Source organism: Spinacia oleracea, chromosome 2, assembly GCF_020520425.1.
Source record: "Spinacia oleracea cultivar Varoflay chromosome 2, BTI_SOV_V1, whole genome shotgun sequence".
Classification (NCBI taxonomy): Eukaryota; Viridiplantae; Streptophyta; class Magnoliopsida; order Caryophyllales; family Amaranthaceae; genus Spinacia; species Spinacia oleracea.
Window position 1 is genome coordinate 99,997,025 of NC_079488.1, and position 19,325 is coordinate 100,016,349.

General features: G+C 36.6%; 4 protein-coding genes across 7 annotated transcripts; 3 read left to right on the forward strand and 1 right to left on the reverse strand.

Moving 5' to 3' along the window:
• Positions 1-679: 679 nt before the first annotated feature.
• LOC110802817 (histone-lysine N-methyltransferase ASHR2) lies at positions 680-4,555 on the forward strand. Of its 3 annotated transcripts, none has more exons than XM_056837477.1 (4): positions 680-768; positions 884-935; positions 1,876-3,137; positions 4,029-4,555. In XM_056837477.1, exon 3 carries the CDS (start codon positions 1,910-1,912, stop codon positions 3,107-3,109), a length of 1,200 nt encoding a protein of 399 aa, XP_056693455.1. In that variant the 5' UTR covers positions 680-768; positions 884-935; positions 1,876-1,909; the 3' UTR covers positions 3,110-3,137; positions 4,029-4,555. The 3 variants fall into 3 exon arrangements, with proteins under 3 accessions (XP_056693455.1, XP_021863972.2, XP_056693457.1); XM_056837479.1 differs by lacking the exon at positions 680-768 and adding an exon at positions 1,369-1,447 and having other exon boundaries at positions 776-935; XM_022008280.2 differs by having other exon boundaries at positions 745-935.
• Positions 4,556-6,744: 2,189 nt separating this feature from the next.
• LOC110802805 (dnaJ protein homolog 2) lies at positions 6,745-11,661 on the reverse strand. Of its 2 annotated transcripts, none has more exons than XM_022008255.2 (7): positions 11,477-11,661; positions 10,064-10,242; positions 9,184-9,349; positions 8,863-9,004; positions 8,185-8,318; positions 7,953-8,095; positions 6,745-7,489 (listed from the first exon to the last, which is right to left on the reverse strand). In XM_022008255.2, exons 2-7 carry the CDS (start codon positions 10,211-10,213, stop codon positions 6,971-6,973), a joined length of 1,254 nt encoding a protein of 417 aa, XP_021863947.1. In that variant the 5' UTR covers positions 10,214-10,242; positions 11,477-11,661; the 3' UTR covers positions 6,745-6,970. The 2 variants fall into 2 exon arrangements, with proteins under 2 accessions (XP_021863947.1, XP_021863948.1); XM_022008256.2 differs by having other exon boundaries at positions 11,442-11,613.
• A 1,606-nt stretch (positions 11,662-13,267) lies between these two features.
• Positions 13,268-13,888, forward strand: LOC110802825 (protein FAR1-RELATED SEQUENCE 5-like). Its single transcript, XM_022008290.2, has one exon. The coding sequence runs from the start codon at positions 13,268-13,270 to the stop codon at positions 13,886-13,888; it is 621 nt and encodes a 206-aa protein (XP_021863982.2).
• Positions 13,889-15,622: 1,734 nt separating this feature from the next.
• LOC110802808 (uncharacterized) lies at positions 15,623-19,259 on the forward strand. Its single transcript, XM_022008264.2, has 4 exons — positions 15,623-16,138; positions 18,156-18,314; positions 18,444-18,552; positions 18,845-19,259. Exons 1-4 carry the CDS (start codon positions 15,662-15,664, stop codon positions 19,048-19,050), a joined length of 951 nt encoding a protein of 316 aa, XP_021863956.1. The 5' UTR covers positions 15,623-15,661; the 3' UTR covers positions 19,051-19,259.
• Positions 19,260-19,325: the final 66 nt, after the last annotated feature.

Genomic DNA, 19,325 nt, shown 5'->3' on the forward strand with positions numbered 1-19,325 from the left:
TAGTACTTTTAAAAAGGAATAAAGTACAATGGGAGGGGAATAAAGTACATTGAGAAACAGATATATTACATGGAAAAAAAATTAATGGTTTTTTTTGTAGTCTTAAATGAGGATTAATATGAGAAGTGTTTTATGTTCAAATAATGAAACATGATTATAATTATGGGACATCCAATTTAAAATACAAGACTAATTTTGGGACGAAGTGAGTACATACTTAATGATAAAATTTACAAAAGTTCTTGCATGCACAAGGTGTACAATAAATTTATTGTACACCAACTTAACTTTTACCCAGTTTTCTCTAACTTTTACCCAGTTTTCTCCAACTTTTACCCAGTTTTCTCCCACTTTTATATTATTAAAAAAAAATTGATAGATAACATTTTAAAGGATTAAATGATTAATTTTATACATTATTAGTAATTTTGAAGAAATATTTTTTATTAAATTAAAAAAGTTATCACTAAGAAATAGATAACTTTCACATATACAAAAGGTAACTTTTAAGCATTTTATATCAACTTTAACTTCAGTGTATAATATTCATCGTACACCCCAGGTAAATAAGAATTTGGGTAAAATTTACCAGTAAATCATGAATCAATCATTTAATATACAGGCTAATCCTTTTCTTAAAAAAGAAAATCAAACCCAATCCAGACAACCCGGTTGTACTCTTGTAGTGATTGTTTGACACCCCACCGGGTTTATACTCTTGTCGTGGTTGTAGACCTAACAATTGTGGGCTTCAATGCTTCATGAATAAGGACTCATGAGAGTTCGAGTTTCCAATAACTTCAGTGAGTATAAAATCAGGAAGAAGACTTGTATGTTGTGTCAGTTTGTGCTGTTTATCTCCTCTACTTCGCCGCCCGCCCGCACCACTCTCTCTCTCTGCTCAACTATTCTGAAACCCCTTCTCGCTCAGAAAGGTGAGACACTCTCTGCTTCTCTCAAACTGATCACAAAATATTAATTGAATGTTTGAATGTCAATTGAATTAGGTAATGTTTATGCTAAATTGTGGGTTTTGTTGTTCAATTTGATCATGTGTTTTTAACAAATTAAACTACGTTTATTAATTAATGCCATACCCAACCTAAAATCAGTTGGGTAAATTGAATTCTTTTGGTTACTTAACATAAATTTGTATATTGAAATTCATGTCAAATATGTTGGTTTGCCATTGTGAAATTGTTGTTTGTTCTAGTTTAATTGCATGGATTTGATCTTCTTTTTATGTTAAATATGTTGGTTTTACACTATGAAGTCGGTATATGCAATTTGTTGATACCTAAGTTGTTGGTGAATATGGTGATCTAGACTTTTGCAAAACGGAGTACTAATCTGGCATATGCACATCAGGTTTTCTGAATGTGTAATTATTGGAGAAGCAATCGTGCCGGAAGTCGATAACATGATTGTTTTTTTTAACCTTACATAGGTAATTCTGTTGTTCTATTGAAATCTGTCTAATGGGAGTTTAAAAGGTTCAATTTTTACCAGGGGTGACTATGATGTAGTCTAGTGCAACTTTCTGTTGAATAGTTTAGTTTATGGTAAAGTTATGTTGAATTAGGTTCACAATGTTTCAGTGATAGTTAGCTTCCTAAGTCAAATCTATGCAAAAAAGTAACAACAGATATTGGCTACTGACTGCCAGTTGGACTCTTCATGTCACCTCAGTGCTCGTGTCGGACCCTTTACAATTTAACCAGGGCTCAGGCACTTGACTTTCAATTTGGACCAAAAATAAGGAGAATTTTCATAAACTAGATGAGTCTAATACTTGAACAAGTACTTCACGAGTTGTGTTGCACCAACTATTGTAACAATCTGAAGTAGTTTATCACTTTATCTTGTTCTCTGCAGACTGCAGGAGTGAAATTTCAGTATACCTTTACACATGGCTGTAGCAGATAATCACGCGGCCTTGTCAACCGTTCTGAGATTGGTGAACATTGAAGGGAAGGGAAGGGGTCTAGTAGCATCTCAGCCGCTTAAAGGAGGACAGATAATTCTCCGAGACTCCCCCATCCTAACTTATTCTGCTTTTCCTCTGAAACGACTACAACAACAAGGGATTTGCTCCTCTAACTCTAGATACTGTGCTCATTGTTATAAGCTCTTGGTCACTGGAAGTGCGACATCAGCGTGTCCTTCATGTTCTCATCCCGATGATGCTATCTTTTGCAGCCCGAGATGTCAATCCGTGGCCCTTGGCTTCACACACACACCATGGGTGTGCCAATCTCTTAGTTATTTAAGAAATTGCTCTGTACTAGTTAACCAGCAGCCTGAGGAACGTCAGGTCCAAGCTCGTTATCTGGTGGCTGCCTTCAATCTTGCTATGGTTTCTCCTTCCTCCTTTCAAACTCTGATATCACTTGATGGAGGTGGGCCACATGGCGGAGAGAGAGATTCTGATGCCGCCATCTTTCTACACTCTATCATCTCATCACTACCTTTTCCCGAGGGTTTATCTGCCCCATCTTTAGAAATTACTGCTTCTCTTTTATCCAAGGACAGGTGTAATGCCTTTGGACTCATGGAGCCTTTTTCAGAACACAGAGAAAGATCTGTGAGAGCTTATGCTATTTATCAAAATGCTTCATTATTTAACCACGATTGCCTGCCTAATGCATGTCGTTTTGACTATGTTGATGGTGGAAATGAGGGAAACACTGATATGGTCATTAGAATGATACATGATGTTCCTGAAGGCCGAGAAATTTGTTTGAGTTATTTCCCAGTCAATCTAAGCTATCCTCAACGGCAAAAGAGGTTGTTGGATGATTATGGTTTTTCTTGTATTTGTGATCGATGCAAGATTGAGGCTAACTGGTCTCATGAGGATGGAGATGGTGAGGATGACACCATGGAGGAGGAGGATGAGGAAATGTCTCCCTCAGATGGGGAGAATAATGAGATTGAGCAAGAAGCGGAGGAGGAGGATGATTTTCCTCATGCTTATTTTTTTATGAGATTTTTGTGCGATAAAGAAAATTGTGGAGGCACTTTGGCTCCGTTGTCACCGTCTAATAACAACTCACCTAATATCATGGAATGTAATGTTTGTGGCAGTACGAAGAAAGAAGAGTTGTAGCATGATGATGGCAAATGGTTCTGAAGAGGTATGTTTTTCACCTTTTTCTTGTATTTTTTTGCACAAATTACTGTATGTTAATAGTAATTTCTCCTAAGATGTTGAGATCAATGTTTATCCATCCCTTATCATTGTTTTTACTTTTGTTGACTTATGGTTCAGTTTATTTGTGATTGCCGTGTGCTTTTCGTCAAAGTTTGAGAAAAAATTACCTATCTTATACAAAGACTCGTTCTAAGTTTCATTTAGGAATATTTTTCTTGAAAATCTGCATATTTGATTCTGATGTGATTATGTTAGACTTTTAAAAGATTATGATCATATGATGTATTAGTAAATAAGCTCTATATGACAATCCTTGAACGATTAATCATAATTTTAGAAAATTTTGTAGCAGCTAAGCGAAATTATGTCAAGAGTTGCTCCAAGAATTTTTTTATTATCTCTTACACTATTTCTTCTATAATATATATTTATACATTTTTCTCTTATCTTACTTTCATTAATTCCACTTTCTCTTCCTTGTTTTTTTCTTTTTTACTTCCTGCTCCTTTCTGGTTTAATTGGTGACAATGACGATCTCCTACGACGATTCATGTTAGCCGACCCCAAATCATTTTGGGACTAAGGCTTTGTTGTTGTTGTGCTTTCATCCATACTCAATTTTACAAAATTTTGTAGCAGCTAAGCGAAATTATATCAATAGTTGCTCCAACCTGTTAAGAAATTTTGTTGACGTGCTTTCATCCATATTCAGGGCAATTAGGAAAGGGACAATTAAATACTACAATAATAATATGATTTGATGATGATAAACAATAATTATTTTCCTTACTACTTGGTATAAGATTACGCATTTGAATCCATTTTCCATCTATATTTACCTCTTTTTCCCTGTTGGGGACCTTGCCTTATGTAGGAATGAACTGGTTTGGAGCAGATTTTGTCTTTCATAGCAGGACTCAGTAGATGTGTTTCTAGCAGATGTGTTTCTAGCTTGACTCTGCTGAAGATTGGTGTTGTGTTCCCTAGGACAACAGACCCGAGAGTGAGAAATACAGCTTTAAGCTCGAATTTTCCAGGCTGAGGATATAAAAGCTCGAAACCACAATATTTGCTTCAATTTTTTGGTATTTAGAATTCTTAACAAGTTAGAAGTTTTGATAAATGCAAAATGTTACTATTGTTTTGCATTCTACTTGGAATTATACAGTTGATAGTTCTTCATTGCAATGATATCTATATATCTATTAATCAGTTTGAAATTCGAATGCAATTTTGTGAACTTCGAATATTAGTGTGATGAGGCTTATGACGATGTGAGTAAGGGGGAATGTACGAGAATTGGGAGCTCTATTTTCTTGTTTTAAGTTCTACTCCTTCCGTTCTTCAATGTTAGTCCTCTTTCTGTATTGAATTGTTTTTATTTGTTAGTCCCTTTTGGAATCTTTCCTTATTTGTCCAATTTTTATCTCAATATAACCCATGTAAATGTCTAAAAGTACCCACATGAGTTATATTTATTAAGATTAATGTGACAAGTGTAGAATTAAATTATTGATCCTTCTATTTTTATTATTTTTTAATAAATGGCCATTTTCTGGTTTTATACTAGTTTTACGCTATTAAATTTAAAAAAATGTGTTTACACTATTTAATTTGGAACTCGTGGTCTCTTCCTTCTAAGGTTACCCCAAACAAGCAACACGTGTCTCGCCCGTCATGGGGTTTTCGGAGTTTGGCCCAGGGGTTTGAGGTTTTGAACCAGGGAATTGCGTGGAAGCCTGGTGCGGGAACTCGCATTAATATTCTCCAGGATGTTTGGGTGTCTTCTGGTCGTGTGGATTTCAAGCCCTCGGCCAATGGGTTGGAGTTACCTACCCATGTTTCTTCATTACTTGATCCGCGTTCTTACGCGTGGAATGTTGGTGTTGTTCGTCGGCTGTTTACGGATGACATCTCTAGTCAGATTCTGGCTTTGGAACGTCCGTTTCTTTAGTGGATGATTTCATGTATTGAAAATTTACTCCTGACGGGCAGTTCTCGGTTCGTTCAGCGTATGCTATGCTTCTCCGACAATCTCATACTGTTGCTTCTGAGGCTTATATTCCGTCTTCTTCTCGGTGGAAGCACTTTTGGGGCCTGGATATTCTCCCGCGTTTTAAGATTTTTCTTTGGAAGCTACTCCGGAACGCTTTGCCTTTGGCAGCTCTGCTTTGCCTACGGGGTATGCCGGTTGATCCAGTTTGTTCTTTATGTCATCTACAGCCGGAAACAGCCGTCCATCTTTTCAGGGATTGCCCTTTGCTTCTTCAGTTTTGGTCTGCGGAGCCTCTGTGTTTGTTCTGTCCTTCTTTTTCTTTGGATTCGTTTTCACACTGGTGTGTTCAGTTTGTTACTAATCTTTTCAAAGCTCCTCAGGGACTTTTGGATGGTTTCATTTCTATGCTTTGGACGATTTGGGTTTTGCGTAATCATGCTCGCTTTAGGAATGTTGCGTGGGATCCTGGTGCGTTTCGTTCTATTTTGGCTGGTTAGAATCTTCGTTGTTCTGAGGCTCGCGCTCTTCATCATCGGGATATCTCTATCTGTCGTCATCGGAATCGGGTGCTAGATTCGTCTTTTTCCGAGCATCTTCAGGGGTCGTATCCGCCAGGGTTTTCCCAGGCAGATATTATTCTTATTTCGGATGGTGCTTGGATGTCTGCTTCTAATAATGCAGGTCTTGGGTGGGTTCTTCAGGACCCAATCTCGTTAGACCAGATTGAGGGGGGGGGCTCAGGCTTGCGTAATGGGTTCCGCTCTTCAAGCAGAATTGTCTGCGTGTTTATGGGGTCTCCAGATGGTGATTAGGCATGGCTTCACTAAGGTTCTTATCTTTTCAGATTCCACTACGGTGATTGGTTTCTGTCTGGCGGTAAATCTAGTCCACTCTCAGTTCTCTGGCTCGTTCAGCGTTTGCGTGTTATCCTTCACAGTTTTGCCTGGGTTTCTGTTTGCAAGGGCTCACGGCGCTTGGTTTGTCCTGCCCATATTTTGGCCACTTCCGCTCGTCGTCGTCAGCTGCTTCATCTTCGGCTTTAGTTTTATTTTCGTTGTTCTTAGTTTGCCTTTTATTGGTTTGTTGTTTGTTTGTTTTTGGCTTTGCTAGTCCTCTTGTCAAAAAAAAAAAAAAAAAAAAAAAAACAATATTGGCCTAAGAAAATAAGAACAAAGTGTCAAGCCATGATAAAACTTACCATTAAAGAACAAAGAGTGGAAGTTATCAACGAAATTCACTTAAACTTATGGACACTGACTGAGTAAACTCTCCTTGTAAAAGTATGAAAATCAATAACCAAAACTTTTCCTATGATATTACCCTAATTAAAGGGATACAATAACTTGTAACCTAATCTCGGTAAGTCTATAGAAGGAATCAAAATGTACATACCATATTACTAATAGAGTAATACGCTATCCTCGAGTTTGGAGTTCATACTTCATATACGGGGTATGGAGTATCGAAGTGTCTAGGCTCTTGCGCCCCTCTTCTCTGCTAGCCGGAAAACAAATTCAAAGCAACAAGTAACAAGCATTCCCCTGTGATCAACAAGAAATTACTGTCTCATGGCCTTTCTCGTACAAAAAGAGCATAAACACCTTGAATTAAAGCAATAACATTATAGGAAATAAGCAAAAGATAAATCTGTCAGATTCAATAGAAGCAACTACAAGTTTGTATGCGAACTATGTAGAAGCTATACACATCAAAAATAGATACCCAAAACTCAAAATCACCACCACTTAAACAAGGTTTTACTTTTAATAGAAGCTTCCATTTTCAAATATTTCATCATCTGTAATAACAGCACCATCAAATTACTGCTGTGCACACTGAACCCGAGGTTCTTCATCTTCATCATCATCTTCATCATACGCCTGTTGGTTTCTTTGTTGTTGCTTGCGTCTCATCTCCTCCTCCATGTTAATATCATGTAGTGTGGTCTCCTCACACTCATCCACCTCCATGTCTGTCACCTGTTTCCTGGGATTCCCTGGTAATATCTTCTCCAAACCTTGTGATAGCTCAAGGGGCAAGGAATTGGGAAATTCCACATTGAAGTGGACATACAATCTGCCCTTCATGAATGGCCTCTCGTGATGTGGCATTCCCTCGTCGTTGATTGCCTTGTATTGGTCAGGCTTGATTACCTCTCCCGGGTTAGATTTTATCAACAGTTGTCTCCCATCAAGATGAGTCAGGACAAACTGGAAACCGCAAAGAGCCTCGGTCAAACTCAGCTTATGATCAACATAGAGATCATCGAACTTTCGCTTGAATCTAGCATGCTCTTTTTCTTGCAACACAATCACAATATCCCCAGTCACTGTATCTGGCTGCATCATCAGAATAACATAAGTTTAGTTTCTTCATTCTTTTCGGAAGCATGAATTAAAATTTCTATCTGATTATGTGGAATAGGGCAAACCTTCTAGGAAAGAGAGTAAACACAACTAGGAGATTGTACTCAAAGAGAGCAAAGAGAAATTTACAATCTATTAAACCAGTCCCTATTACTTTCTGCCTAACATTCTGCCAACTCAACTCCTTAACAGTTATTTGGAATGTGTTTTGTACTCTTTTTATCTACGGTGGTAACTTTGCTGTACCGTACATACGGCTTCTTTTCTGACAGTCCAGAAAATTTAGTTCCGTACATAGAGTCATTGAGTCACAAGTTCTCCAAATTCCAAAGAAAACCATATTTTTTTGGAGATACAGTAAAAAAAAATTAAAAGAAAAAGAAAGTCCTTGTGTTCACTAAATTATGCTTTGTTGGCATGAATTTGCAAAACTTACCGCTTCATCTGCTTGTCCCTGGAATACAATTTTCTGACCGTTCTTCATCCCTTTTTCCACGTGCACCTCCAGCACCTTCTTCTCCTGAGAAATTTTCTTGGCCTTGCACTGTGGGCATTTGTCCTTTTGGCTGATTACCTCCCCTGAATTATCCAAAACATTCTATATGATGATAGCCTTGTGACATGTAAGAACGAATATGACAAAAAAAGTAAGAGATTGAATCAAATACCTGTGCCTCTACATTCTGAACAGGCATGCTGCATTTGCTGAATCATACCAAGACCAATTTGTCTAGTAGTAATCTTTATACCTGAACCTTGACACCCATTACAATGGCTAGATGCCCCACTTTTTGATCCTTTCCTGCAGTATCCCAGATCAGAAAATAAGATCAAAACCTCATATGTAAGCTAGTGTCACATCAAGAATTAAAATCCCATATCCCATATCTAAGTGATCATGACCTTCCATATGATACTTTGCATGTTTCAGAGAACAGATTTCACAAAATTATAGTCGTCACTTATCACAGGGCAGTAAAACATTGTGAAAAAAGCATACGTCCATTTTCAAAAACAACCAAACATAAGACCTAGACTGCAACAGTCATTAGTAATCAAACCAGAGTAAACAGCCCTAGAAAATGGGTTGAACAGAAGATAGAACTTTCATTCCACCAATCTGCTACGCATAACCTACGGAAGGAGAATACACAATTGTGAATTGTGTAACCTTAAGTCCTTAACCCCCCCAGGGCCCCACCAAAAACACTAGAACTTAGGACTTCCACATTGAACAAGCTAAAGATTAGCCTGGGTGTTGAGACAGCATAAAGAGATCATAACTTCAACTAAGAAATCAAAATCGGATTTGAAGTAATTATATGATGAACAGATAAGAACTATACCCTTTACATCTAGGACACAGAATATTCCTAGAAAGTGATAATTTCTTAGTGGTCCCATTGTACATGTCCTCCAAGGAAACCTTCATAGTTTGAACCACATCTTCACCTTGCTGTTGCCTCCTAAATCTCGAACTGCTACCACCTGCGACAGTGACAAATGTGAATATCACAAACATTAGGATTTCATGTTAGCTTATATTTCCGTGGCGTATATTGGAAAGGTCATGTGACATATATATACAGGATGCTAATACATACGAAAAGGTTTGGGGAAAAAGAAACAGTAAAAGTGAGGTCAATAGATGAATTGCAAATCCTCACCTCCAAAAGCTGAAGGATTAAAAAATTGTTCAAATATATCAAATGGATTGTGAGAATGACCGCCACCTCCCATTCCCTCCTTAAGAGCATCTTCCCCATACTGGTCATAGATGTCTCTCTTCTCTGGGTCATTAAGAACTTCATAAGCTTGAGCCAATTCCTTGAACTGATCCAGGAGAGACCAAATGAAATAAAAGGCAGGGAAGAAAAGTTAACAAATCAATCAAGAAAGAGCATAAAATAGAAGTTAAAGATATTCCAATATAAACACTCTGAGGTCATTCCAAAATAAGCATGCAAAGTAAACATAGAGATGACTAAATAACAATTAACTTTAGCATTAGCATTAGAACAGTTGATCTCTACCACGATGTACATCAACACTTTTGACATTAATTATCTCTCAATTTATGCAAAATTGCTGAAGTTTCTAATCACTCACCAAAACTTCACAATACATGAGGCCCAGTATTCCATATATGACATAAATATTCCAATCCCATAAATGATTGAAATCTTTGGTTTTTCCACAAGCGATAAATAGATAACACTACATAAGCACCGCCCTCCAAAATTATTGATTTGTAGGTTAGCCTTTAGCTCATAATAAACCGTCAAAATTACTCAAACAACTATAGCAAGGATAAGAGATCTAAAATCAGCATGACAGTTCACACATTAACAACCATCTCCAGCTTGATCACTGAAGTAAAGGAACAAGAACTCAGAAGCCAAGAACAAAATTCAAGCCCCAAAAGACTAAAGGACATATTATCCAGTATACAATAGATTACAAGACAAAAAACAAATGGAAGCAAGATACAGAACAGCAATATTTTGAAAGTACCACAAATCTTAAGGCAAGCAAGTAAGTAATTACCTTCTCTGGATCTCCACCTTTATCAGGGTGATTCTTTATGGCAGCTTTTCGGTATGCCTTCTTGAGTTCATCTGGAGTGGCATTTTTTGGGACACCAAGAATTTCATAGTATTTGGTGCTATCACTTTTCTTCGGAGCACGGCCAAACATGGTAAAACTCTACAACACTCTGCAGCTCACTAAGGTAGAAAATTCACAAGTTTAGATGCAGCAGTAGCGAAATCCTAATACACCTCAAACAAAACAACATTCATTTAAAAATAGAAAAGCATACATCAAAGTGTCTCGTTCATAATTTAGTTTAATACCGCAAAGACGAGAGGAGGAGATTTATTTTTAAAATATGCTCAAAAAAACAGCATAGTGAAATTAGAATGGGGCATATAAAGGCACTCCAACAGCATTTTCGGCTTCCCATTGAATAGAACCTATAAAAGTTCATACTGACTATTTAGCATCTCCATTTCCACATTTCTAAATCCCTCAAACTCGGTGCAATTGATCATAAACAAGACTTCCAAAAGCACCAATAGTAACTAGATTTTAGACAACATGTGCTTTAAGAAAATGTCCAAATTTCACTTCAAATTCACATCTGGACGTTATCAAATCCTCAAGTCTTAACAATCATACAAGTCCAAAATTTCAAAAGAAAATCTCGACCATCACATCTTATTTAGTTTCCTTCTTGGATCACTTCACCCACTAAACCAAATTCTAACTTAAAATTCAACATAGAAATGACATCCAACTTTCATTCTAGCTAAATCATACTCTGTATTACCTACCACTGGGCTCACCCCTGAAGATAAAATATTTGTTTTAGGAGTAAATCTAATCATAGATGTACTTAGGAAGCACTGCACGACTGTGTAAACTATGATACCTGCTAACAACTAAGTATTATATTCTGTCAATTGTAGCAATCCCTGTGAGGAAATTAATTTCTTGATTTCCTAATCATCTTCCTGATTATAATGGCAGAAACCTTCTTTCCTATATAACCCATATTGACCTTCTCATTCATCAAAATGTTCAGCCTTACCAAATACATACTCACACAAATCCAACCCAGTAAACCAACACAATAAAAACAACTTCCTCGTCAAAAATCAATCAATTAGGATAAATTTTGCAAGTCCGAAGCACACTATTCCATAAATCCATACCCTAATCCCAGTCAAACAAAAACTTAAACTAAAACAATCAATTAAAGCATAAAAAATTGAAAATTTTCAATTCTTGCAGGAAAGAAAACAAAAAAACCATAAAAAAGATAACAAAACAAGAAAGATCTAAGCATGTAAAAATTAAACAAAAAAGCTAAACCAAGCAAGTTAAAGTAACTGATTGAAAACCAGAAGCAGCATAAACATACCCAGAAAGTAGAAACGATTGAATCTTTAAACTCACCGAATAAATTTGAGAGGAAAATCCCAAGTTTGTGCAGATGAAGGAAAGAGAAAGAAAGAGAGAGAGACAAGGGCGGTCTCTAACTCTCTACTACCTTTCTGAGAATTAAGGTTTGAGCGGTTCAAACAACTTTGGTGCCCTGCTTTGTATTTCAAGGGAAGGATCCGCACGCTTCAATTATGCTCCTACTCAAATACTTACGCTAGATTCCCAGTACTTCTAAACCCTCCGTAGTCCGTGCACAAGATTGTAACGTGGACGAGTTTCAATAGTGTATCGCTATTCGACGCCCGTCTACGCTAAAGTCGTCCTACTATTTATAGTGAAAATACAAAATTATCCTTATAAAAACTTACCTGTTCCTTTCATTTTTTTTACCTTTATCACCTCTCCCTCACCTCTCTCTCAACCCCCCTCCCCACCAGGCTGGTTCTTGGATTTCGGGCGGAAAACTGAAATTCTGGCAAGATTTTTTTTTTCCCTCTTTAACTCATTATGGTATCTTAACTTGTAATCTCGTCGGAATAAGTTGTTGACAACGTTAGTTTCTTCATAATTTATGTGGGATCTGCGGCGGTGGTTATAGTCGTGGAAGTTGTCCCGGAATTTCGGCTCGTGGCTTCAATGGAGGAGGTAAAAATTGTGTTTTTTTATTATTTTTATTCATTTCTGGCGCACAGATTTTGCACCTTGCACATGGGAGTGGCGCACAGATTTTGCACCGTGCACAGGGAAGTGGCGCAAAATCTGTGCATGAATGACATGGAACTGGCGCACAGAATTTGCGCCGTGTACATGAAACCCATGCAAATTCCGTGCGCCATTTCCATGTCGTCCATGCAAAGTTTGTGCGTCAGTCCCATGTCATTCATGCAAAGTCCGTGCGCGGGAAGTAAATCTGAAAGTCAAATTTGTTTATTTTTTTTAATTTTTAATGTAAAGTTATTCGAATTAATATTATAATTTGTTAATTTAATTTTTGTTTATTTAAGAAAATTATGTTAGTGATTTTAGAAATTTCTAGAAATTATGTAGTTATTTTAGAATTTATTTATTTTAGAATTTATGTATTTTAGAAAATATGTTAGTTATTATGCGCAAAATTAATATTATAATGTGTTAATTTAATTTTTATTTATTTTAGAAAATTATGTTAGTGATTTTAGAAATTTCTAGAAAATATGTAGTTATTTTAGAATTTATATATTTTAGAAATTATGTTAGTTATTATGCGCAAAGTTAAATATAATATGTTAATTAAATTTTTATTTATTTTAGAAAATTATGTTAGTGATTTTAGAAAGTATGTTAGTTATTACGCGCAAAGTAACATTATTTTAGAAATTATATGTTAATTTAATTGTTATTTAATTTAGAAATTACATGTTCATTTAGAAATTTAGAAATTACATGTGTCATTTAATTGCTATTTAATTTGGAAATTATATTTTAATTTAATTGTTATATATTTTAGAAATTATGTTAGTGATTATAATTATTAAATTATGTTTTATTATAGGCCCCACTTCCGGATTATGGTGGCGACGATGTTGATTATAGTTATCTATTTGCAACAAATGAAATATTCGATGGATTTGAATACGCAACGAATTGGGAAAAACAAGTGGCTATCGGATCTGGGTTCATATTGATAAGTAGCTCGTACAAAACGACGCAAAAAGATGGTCGTAAGTACCGCTACTTGAAATGCGATCGGGGAAGAAGAGAAAACAATTGTAGGGGTCTAGAGACCGCAAAACGACCAAGAGTAAGGCATGTGGTTGTCGTTTTATGATTAAGTGTGAACAACAACGAGTAGAAGAAAATAATTGGGTTATTGAGTTGCTTCATGATCGTGGCACACATAACCACACATTGATTGTATATCCCGAGGGTCACCGTGGTGTTAGTGGTCTTAGTCAGGGTGCAAAGGAAGTTGTTCGCGAGATGAACGATGCACAAGCTAAGCCAAAAAATATTATGGTGGCCATTAAAAACAAGTTTCCAGATGAACATCCCAACATGAGACACATTTACAACTTCAAAGAAAAGATGAGACGAGAAGGTTCAGAAGGAAGAAACGTTGTTGAGCAGATGTTGCATCTAGCCAGAGAGCACGACTACATAAACTGGGTCTCATGCAGTGACCGTACGAGTAAAGTCATAAGCCGCGCATTCTTAGGTCACCCTGCAATGGTGGAGGTGTTACGCACATATCCACTGGTTATTGGTTTGTATTCGACGTACAAGACTAACAGATATGGATTTCCTTTCTTGGAGATTGTTGGTGTGACACCGACAAATCAGAATTTCCTAATCGCCTATGCATTTATGAAAGACGAGACTGCAGCGAGCTACCGGCCGTTGGGTGTTACAGAAGTTGTAGCGATAAAATTGTACACTTATTTTTGAATTGAATTGAATAGAATAATACCAAAATAAGAGCAAACTACAAATCTTTACATAGTGGAACCATATTTTTTTACGGCAATGAAACCATGTTATATTCACCTTATCTCTATTTATTTTCACTTATTCTAGGGATGTTTGATTCTCATATTTGTGGTATGAGGTGTGGGTTTAAGATGGGTAAATCTCATAGTTATAATTTATTTAATAAAATTGCAATTTCTAAACTCATACCTCAAAACCACCAAACATACATTCTTCGACAAAATCAAACACATAATAAATGATACAGAGTATTAAATTGAATAAAAAAAGAGAGCCAATAAATAGTATACACCTACCCCCGCATGATCATTCACCATTGATCATTATTCATTAGAAGTTTCAGAACCTTGACATATGTAGACCTAGAAGTACATTCATGCATCAACATCATAGGAATTTGATTATGTGAATAGACATACTCCTAGAATAAAAACAGTGATCCAAGACCATTGGTGAGTGGTGAGTTGGTGACCAACATACCAACTATTGCAATCCATCTTGAGTTCTTGACAGTTGGATCAAACTTTATACAAAATTTATACCATTGTTTCATGGCAATTAGGTTAACTGGCTAAAGTTTCAAGTACGTAGTAGTGAGGAACCATTTTTTATCTTTTTCATCATAACGATAAAAAATGGTTAAATTTCCCGAACTGTTAATTGAGTAAGTGGTTATTACTATTGACTCATGAAAAAAGAAAAGACTTAACTTACTTGCTGACGTGGACGATAAGTAGAGAATTTGTTGTTAAAGGGTTGCATATAGGTAATTTGACCATCTTTAGCATCTTTTAGGAAAATCGATCCAAAGTACTAGTAAGTCTTCATAGTAAATAATATTTCCAGTACAAATAATACGAAGTAGTTAAAAAAATCATCGTTGGTTTTCAATGTGTTATGCCTATGGTTGCAAATTACAATAATGAGAAGGAATTTATGGAGTATATTAATTGGAAACTTTGGTAATATTAATCCAACCTTTGGCCGATTTTCTTTTATTAATCCCACCTACGACATATTTTTTAATAATCCCACATTTACTACCCAATGACTTTTATTGGGCCCAACATGTCATAAACCTATTGTAGGCGGTAATATGTCCCTACGTGGCAGTACTCTCTCTCGATATATTCAGTCATCACCGTCAAATCATCACCATATCGATGACTTTTTCATCGGTTACCGGTCACATAAGCCCAATAAAAGTCGTTGGGTAGTAAAGGTGGGATTTTTAAAAAATATGTCGTAGGTAGGATTAATAAAAGAAAACCAGCCAAAGGTTGGATTAATATTACCAAATTTTCCATATTAATTTGACAAGTAAAGTTATATCCAATATCCATGATAATACATCTCCACTATTTAAACAAGTTTCATTCTTTATAAGTTCTCATCATAATCATTATCACGAGTCCACGATAAAAGATATAGACTTAAAGTAGGATGACTTACCATGAACACTCTCCTTATCAAATTTCTTATTCGGTATTCTAAGAGTATGTCTTATCAAATTTCTTAAAATAGGACGATTTACCATGAACATTCTCTTTATAAATCTTATTATCTCGTGAACGGACCAAACATTTTATAAGATATTTAAAAAATATAAACTATTGAAGAATTCCACTTGTCACATCCTTATCAAATAAAATAAAATATCATTAGTACTAAAGTATATCTTGTGAAAAATAAAATAAAAATTAGCATAAGTGTACCAAATCCCAAGAAAAAATGAGTATTTCCAATCTTCCCAAACTTTCCCCCAAATTCCTTCTCCCTTTCCCTTGTCACTTTCCAACTGCTCCTTCAAAAACCAACCCAATTCCCTTCAATCTTCCCACTCTTCAACTGACACAAACAAAAACCCATTTTGGCACAGAGAAAATGAGCTCTGTGGATGCTAGTGGCGTCGGTGGCGGAAATGGTGGCGGGTTTGATCAGAACATGCTTGTGATGAGGCACGGCGATCGGATGGACAACTTTCTTCCAACGTGGATTACCACGGCGGAGAGGCCGTGGGATCCGCCCCTTATTGACGCTGGAAAAGTCAGAGCTTATAAAGTTGGTAACGAGATTCGAACCCGACTCGGGTTTCCGATCCACCGTGTTTTTGTTTCTCCTTTCCTTCGATGTATTCAGACTGCTTCTGAGGTTATCTCTGCTATTTGTTCCTCTTCCGATGATTCATTTGACCCCACTAAAGTTAAGGTATAACTTTAATGATCATATTATTCTTTTAATCATTTTGAGTTTTGGTTTGTGGGTTTCTGTTTGATTGGTGTTCGTCCTTTTTATTGTCTGGATGATCAAAATGGAGAATTGAATTATGGGTATTGTTGAACTTTGATGAGTTTGAGTGTTTTTTGTTTAATGATTGTTATTATTATGCAGCTGAATTGGATGATGGGTAATTAGGTATAATTGATTTTCTTCTAATAATGGTAGAAAGCTGATGAATGCTTATGAATTGTCTGGACATATGTAAGAACACGAATTTTGAAAATGGAATCAAGATTGATTTTTTTTTTGGTGAATCAAGATGAGCAATTTGTAGGTAATGAGGTGGAGAATGTATATGTTGCCTAGTGACTGAAGTGCTGGTCAAAGTGTGTTTTGTTGTAGCGAAAGATGTGGATATCTTTGTGAAATGTTTAGAAAAGAGCAATAAGTTTTTTGGATGGGGAAAGTCGTGGTGATAGCTGTTAATATGGTGTTTGAACGTTGGAATTACGGATTTGGAATTTCTTTTGTGTGAGGGGGGTAGGAACTGCAAACAAGGAGGTATAACGCTTTTAATCTTGCCGAGGTGATTCCGTTTTGTGCGTGTGGGGGGAAGGGGGGGGGGGGGTGGATTAAGAGAGTGAGTAGGGACATGACTACATGGAGTTGTTATGTGGAGGGAGAGCTAGAAACAAGTAATGGAAGAGAAGAGGGGCAGAGAACTTTAATCGTGGAGAATGTACATCCTCTATTGTAATCTTGTTGCCTCCAATTGAGTGCCTCTCTATCTGACTTCTACCTTTACACATCCAAAGGAGAAATCCAAAATTTTTGATATCAAAAAGAAGCAAAAATGGGTTGACATATCACTTGAATAACGTATGATACTGACAACATGTACCTCAAATGTTGTGATTTTGTATTGCCTCATTTCTGATTTGGAGCACTTCTTTGGTTTTATCTTTAGTGGAAACTTGATAGATTAGGATTGCGAAGAAACTTGCTCTAGTCCATCACCTTCCTCTTCTCTTGAAGTTGTTCAAGATTATCACCAGTTACTGCAGAAGTGCAGAGTCTGACTGGTACTCCTGAGTCCCGACAAAAGCCTGTTATGGAATATTGGGGTATCGTGTAGTTAGTACATGGCTCTGGCGCCTGTTATTCTCTGCTTGTGGCATTGGTTAGTTTCAGTGTTGTGGGTATAAACAGAGTACAGACCAAAGAGGTTTGCGTGAATTTGGTCATCTCAGACATAAATCAAGAACATATTTCATTCTCGCTCTTTCTTTCTTTCTTTCTTTCCTCTCACCTTCATGACCTGTAACGATTATCATCTTTTCCCCAAAATTTCTAAGATATTTATCTAGCTGCACCAGCCATTTCTGCTAGCCTGACAGCTTTCTCTGGGCATGACGGCTCATCTGGCTACTGCCTTGGAATTTCCTTTGTTCGTTCCTCTTACTCCTTTCCCCTTTTCAGTTCTCATTATCATCTATTTGATTATCATTACAATTTTCAGCACCATTATAACTTAGTTATATGCAGAGTATATGTTTTAGTCAATTGAAAGGCAAGGCGGATTTCACGGAATTGCTTGTGTTGACAATCATGAAAATCCTGGTGTGCTGTCCTTGGTGTTACTTAGGTTCTAAATTTTCTGAGGTATGAGTTGATGTTTAGATGTTGGTTAGAAAGTGGTTCTAGTATCAAAAAGACATGTTTCCTCTGTTGCCTAGTATGCTTGGGTGACAACTTATAGATTGCTTAATATATTATACTTCGTATAATGATTGCCTTCATTGGATGGCGCCTTCATCTAGATTGAGATTGAGATTGAGATTTGTATGGGTGGGTGCCTCATTGTGATTGTGTTCGAGTTCAGGGCAGATGAACCTGCTTTCAGTTCAACTACTTAAGCGTTTAATTGTAAAATTGATCATAAGTTGTAAATATTTTGACTCATGGATTTGATCCAAGTGCATAATTTTCTTCAACTGCCTTACAGGTTTCTATTGAGTATGGGTTGTGTGAGATGTTGAGTAGGGAGGCCATAAGACCTGAATATGCACCTAAAGATGGTGATTTTCGTTTCAATATCTCCGAGCTTGAAGCTATGCTACCTGCTGGAACTGTAGATCATTCTGTTGAAAGGATTTACCAAGAGGTAATTGTACCATCTTTCTTTACTTGGGAGTTGTGACTTGGGAATGATAAACCAAAATGTATATAGTATGGAATCTGTGGATACACATCATCTTGTTCTTACTTGAATCATGTTTTGGAGCAAATATAGATGCCGCGGTGGGAAGAGACTGTTTTGGGTTCAAGGAACAGATATGAGCATATCATTCAGGCGCTCGCAGATAAATACCCTAGAGAAAACTTATTGCTGGTTACACACGGTAAGCTTTATTACTTGACATGTTTTTTTTTACTGAATTCTGCAACTCCTAAGTGGCATACCTTTCAAGGTTATACTTTTGTGGAGGACAATATGGTAATGTAAAGTGCAAATTGTCAACGTATCGTAGAAATAGGCAATTTATTTGAACAAAATTCTAATGCAAAATGGTATAATAATTGGACCAGAAGATGTTTTATACTAATATTGAACTGAGTTGTAATAATCTTCTGGGACTTGTTTATGTACTCTCCCTTATTTCTGAAATTGACAAATATTATGCTGATACGCAGGGGAAGGCGTTGGAACTTCAGTTTCAACCTTCAAGAAATATGTAACTGTTTATGAAGTAAACTATTGTGCTTACTCACATGCAAAAAGGCACATCACCTTTGGAGAAAGCGGGGCAGTCAATGCTGAAAGCTTTCAGTTACTCACTGTTCCACACGCAACCGGTATCGGGTTCAATGCAGCAAACAGCTTTGCTGATGGTGTATAACCTCTACATTTTGAGACCCAGAAGGGTGCTTTGATTTCTTAATAATTGTTTGCAGCTATATACATGCCTCAATATCCAGTCTTCTGGCCGGTATACATTAGGCTTAGAGTTGCTCATTGTCATATTACAGGATGATGTTAGCCTGTAGCATCATTGACCGAAACATTGAAACTTATAGATTTGAAGAAAACGAGCATAGTTTCATTTCATCTTCTTTCTTCTCTGTCCATACATTTATTTTAGTTGAATTGGATTCTTCAAAATCATCTGAACTG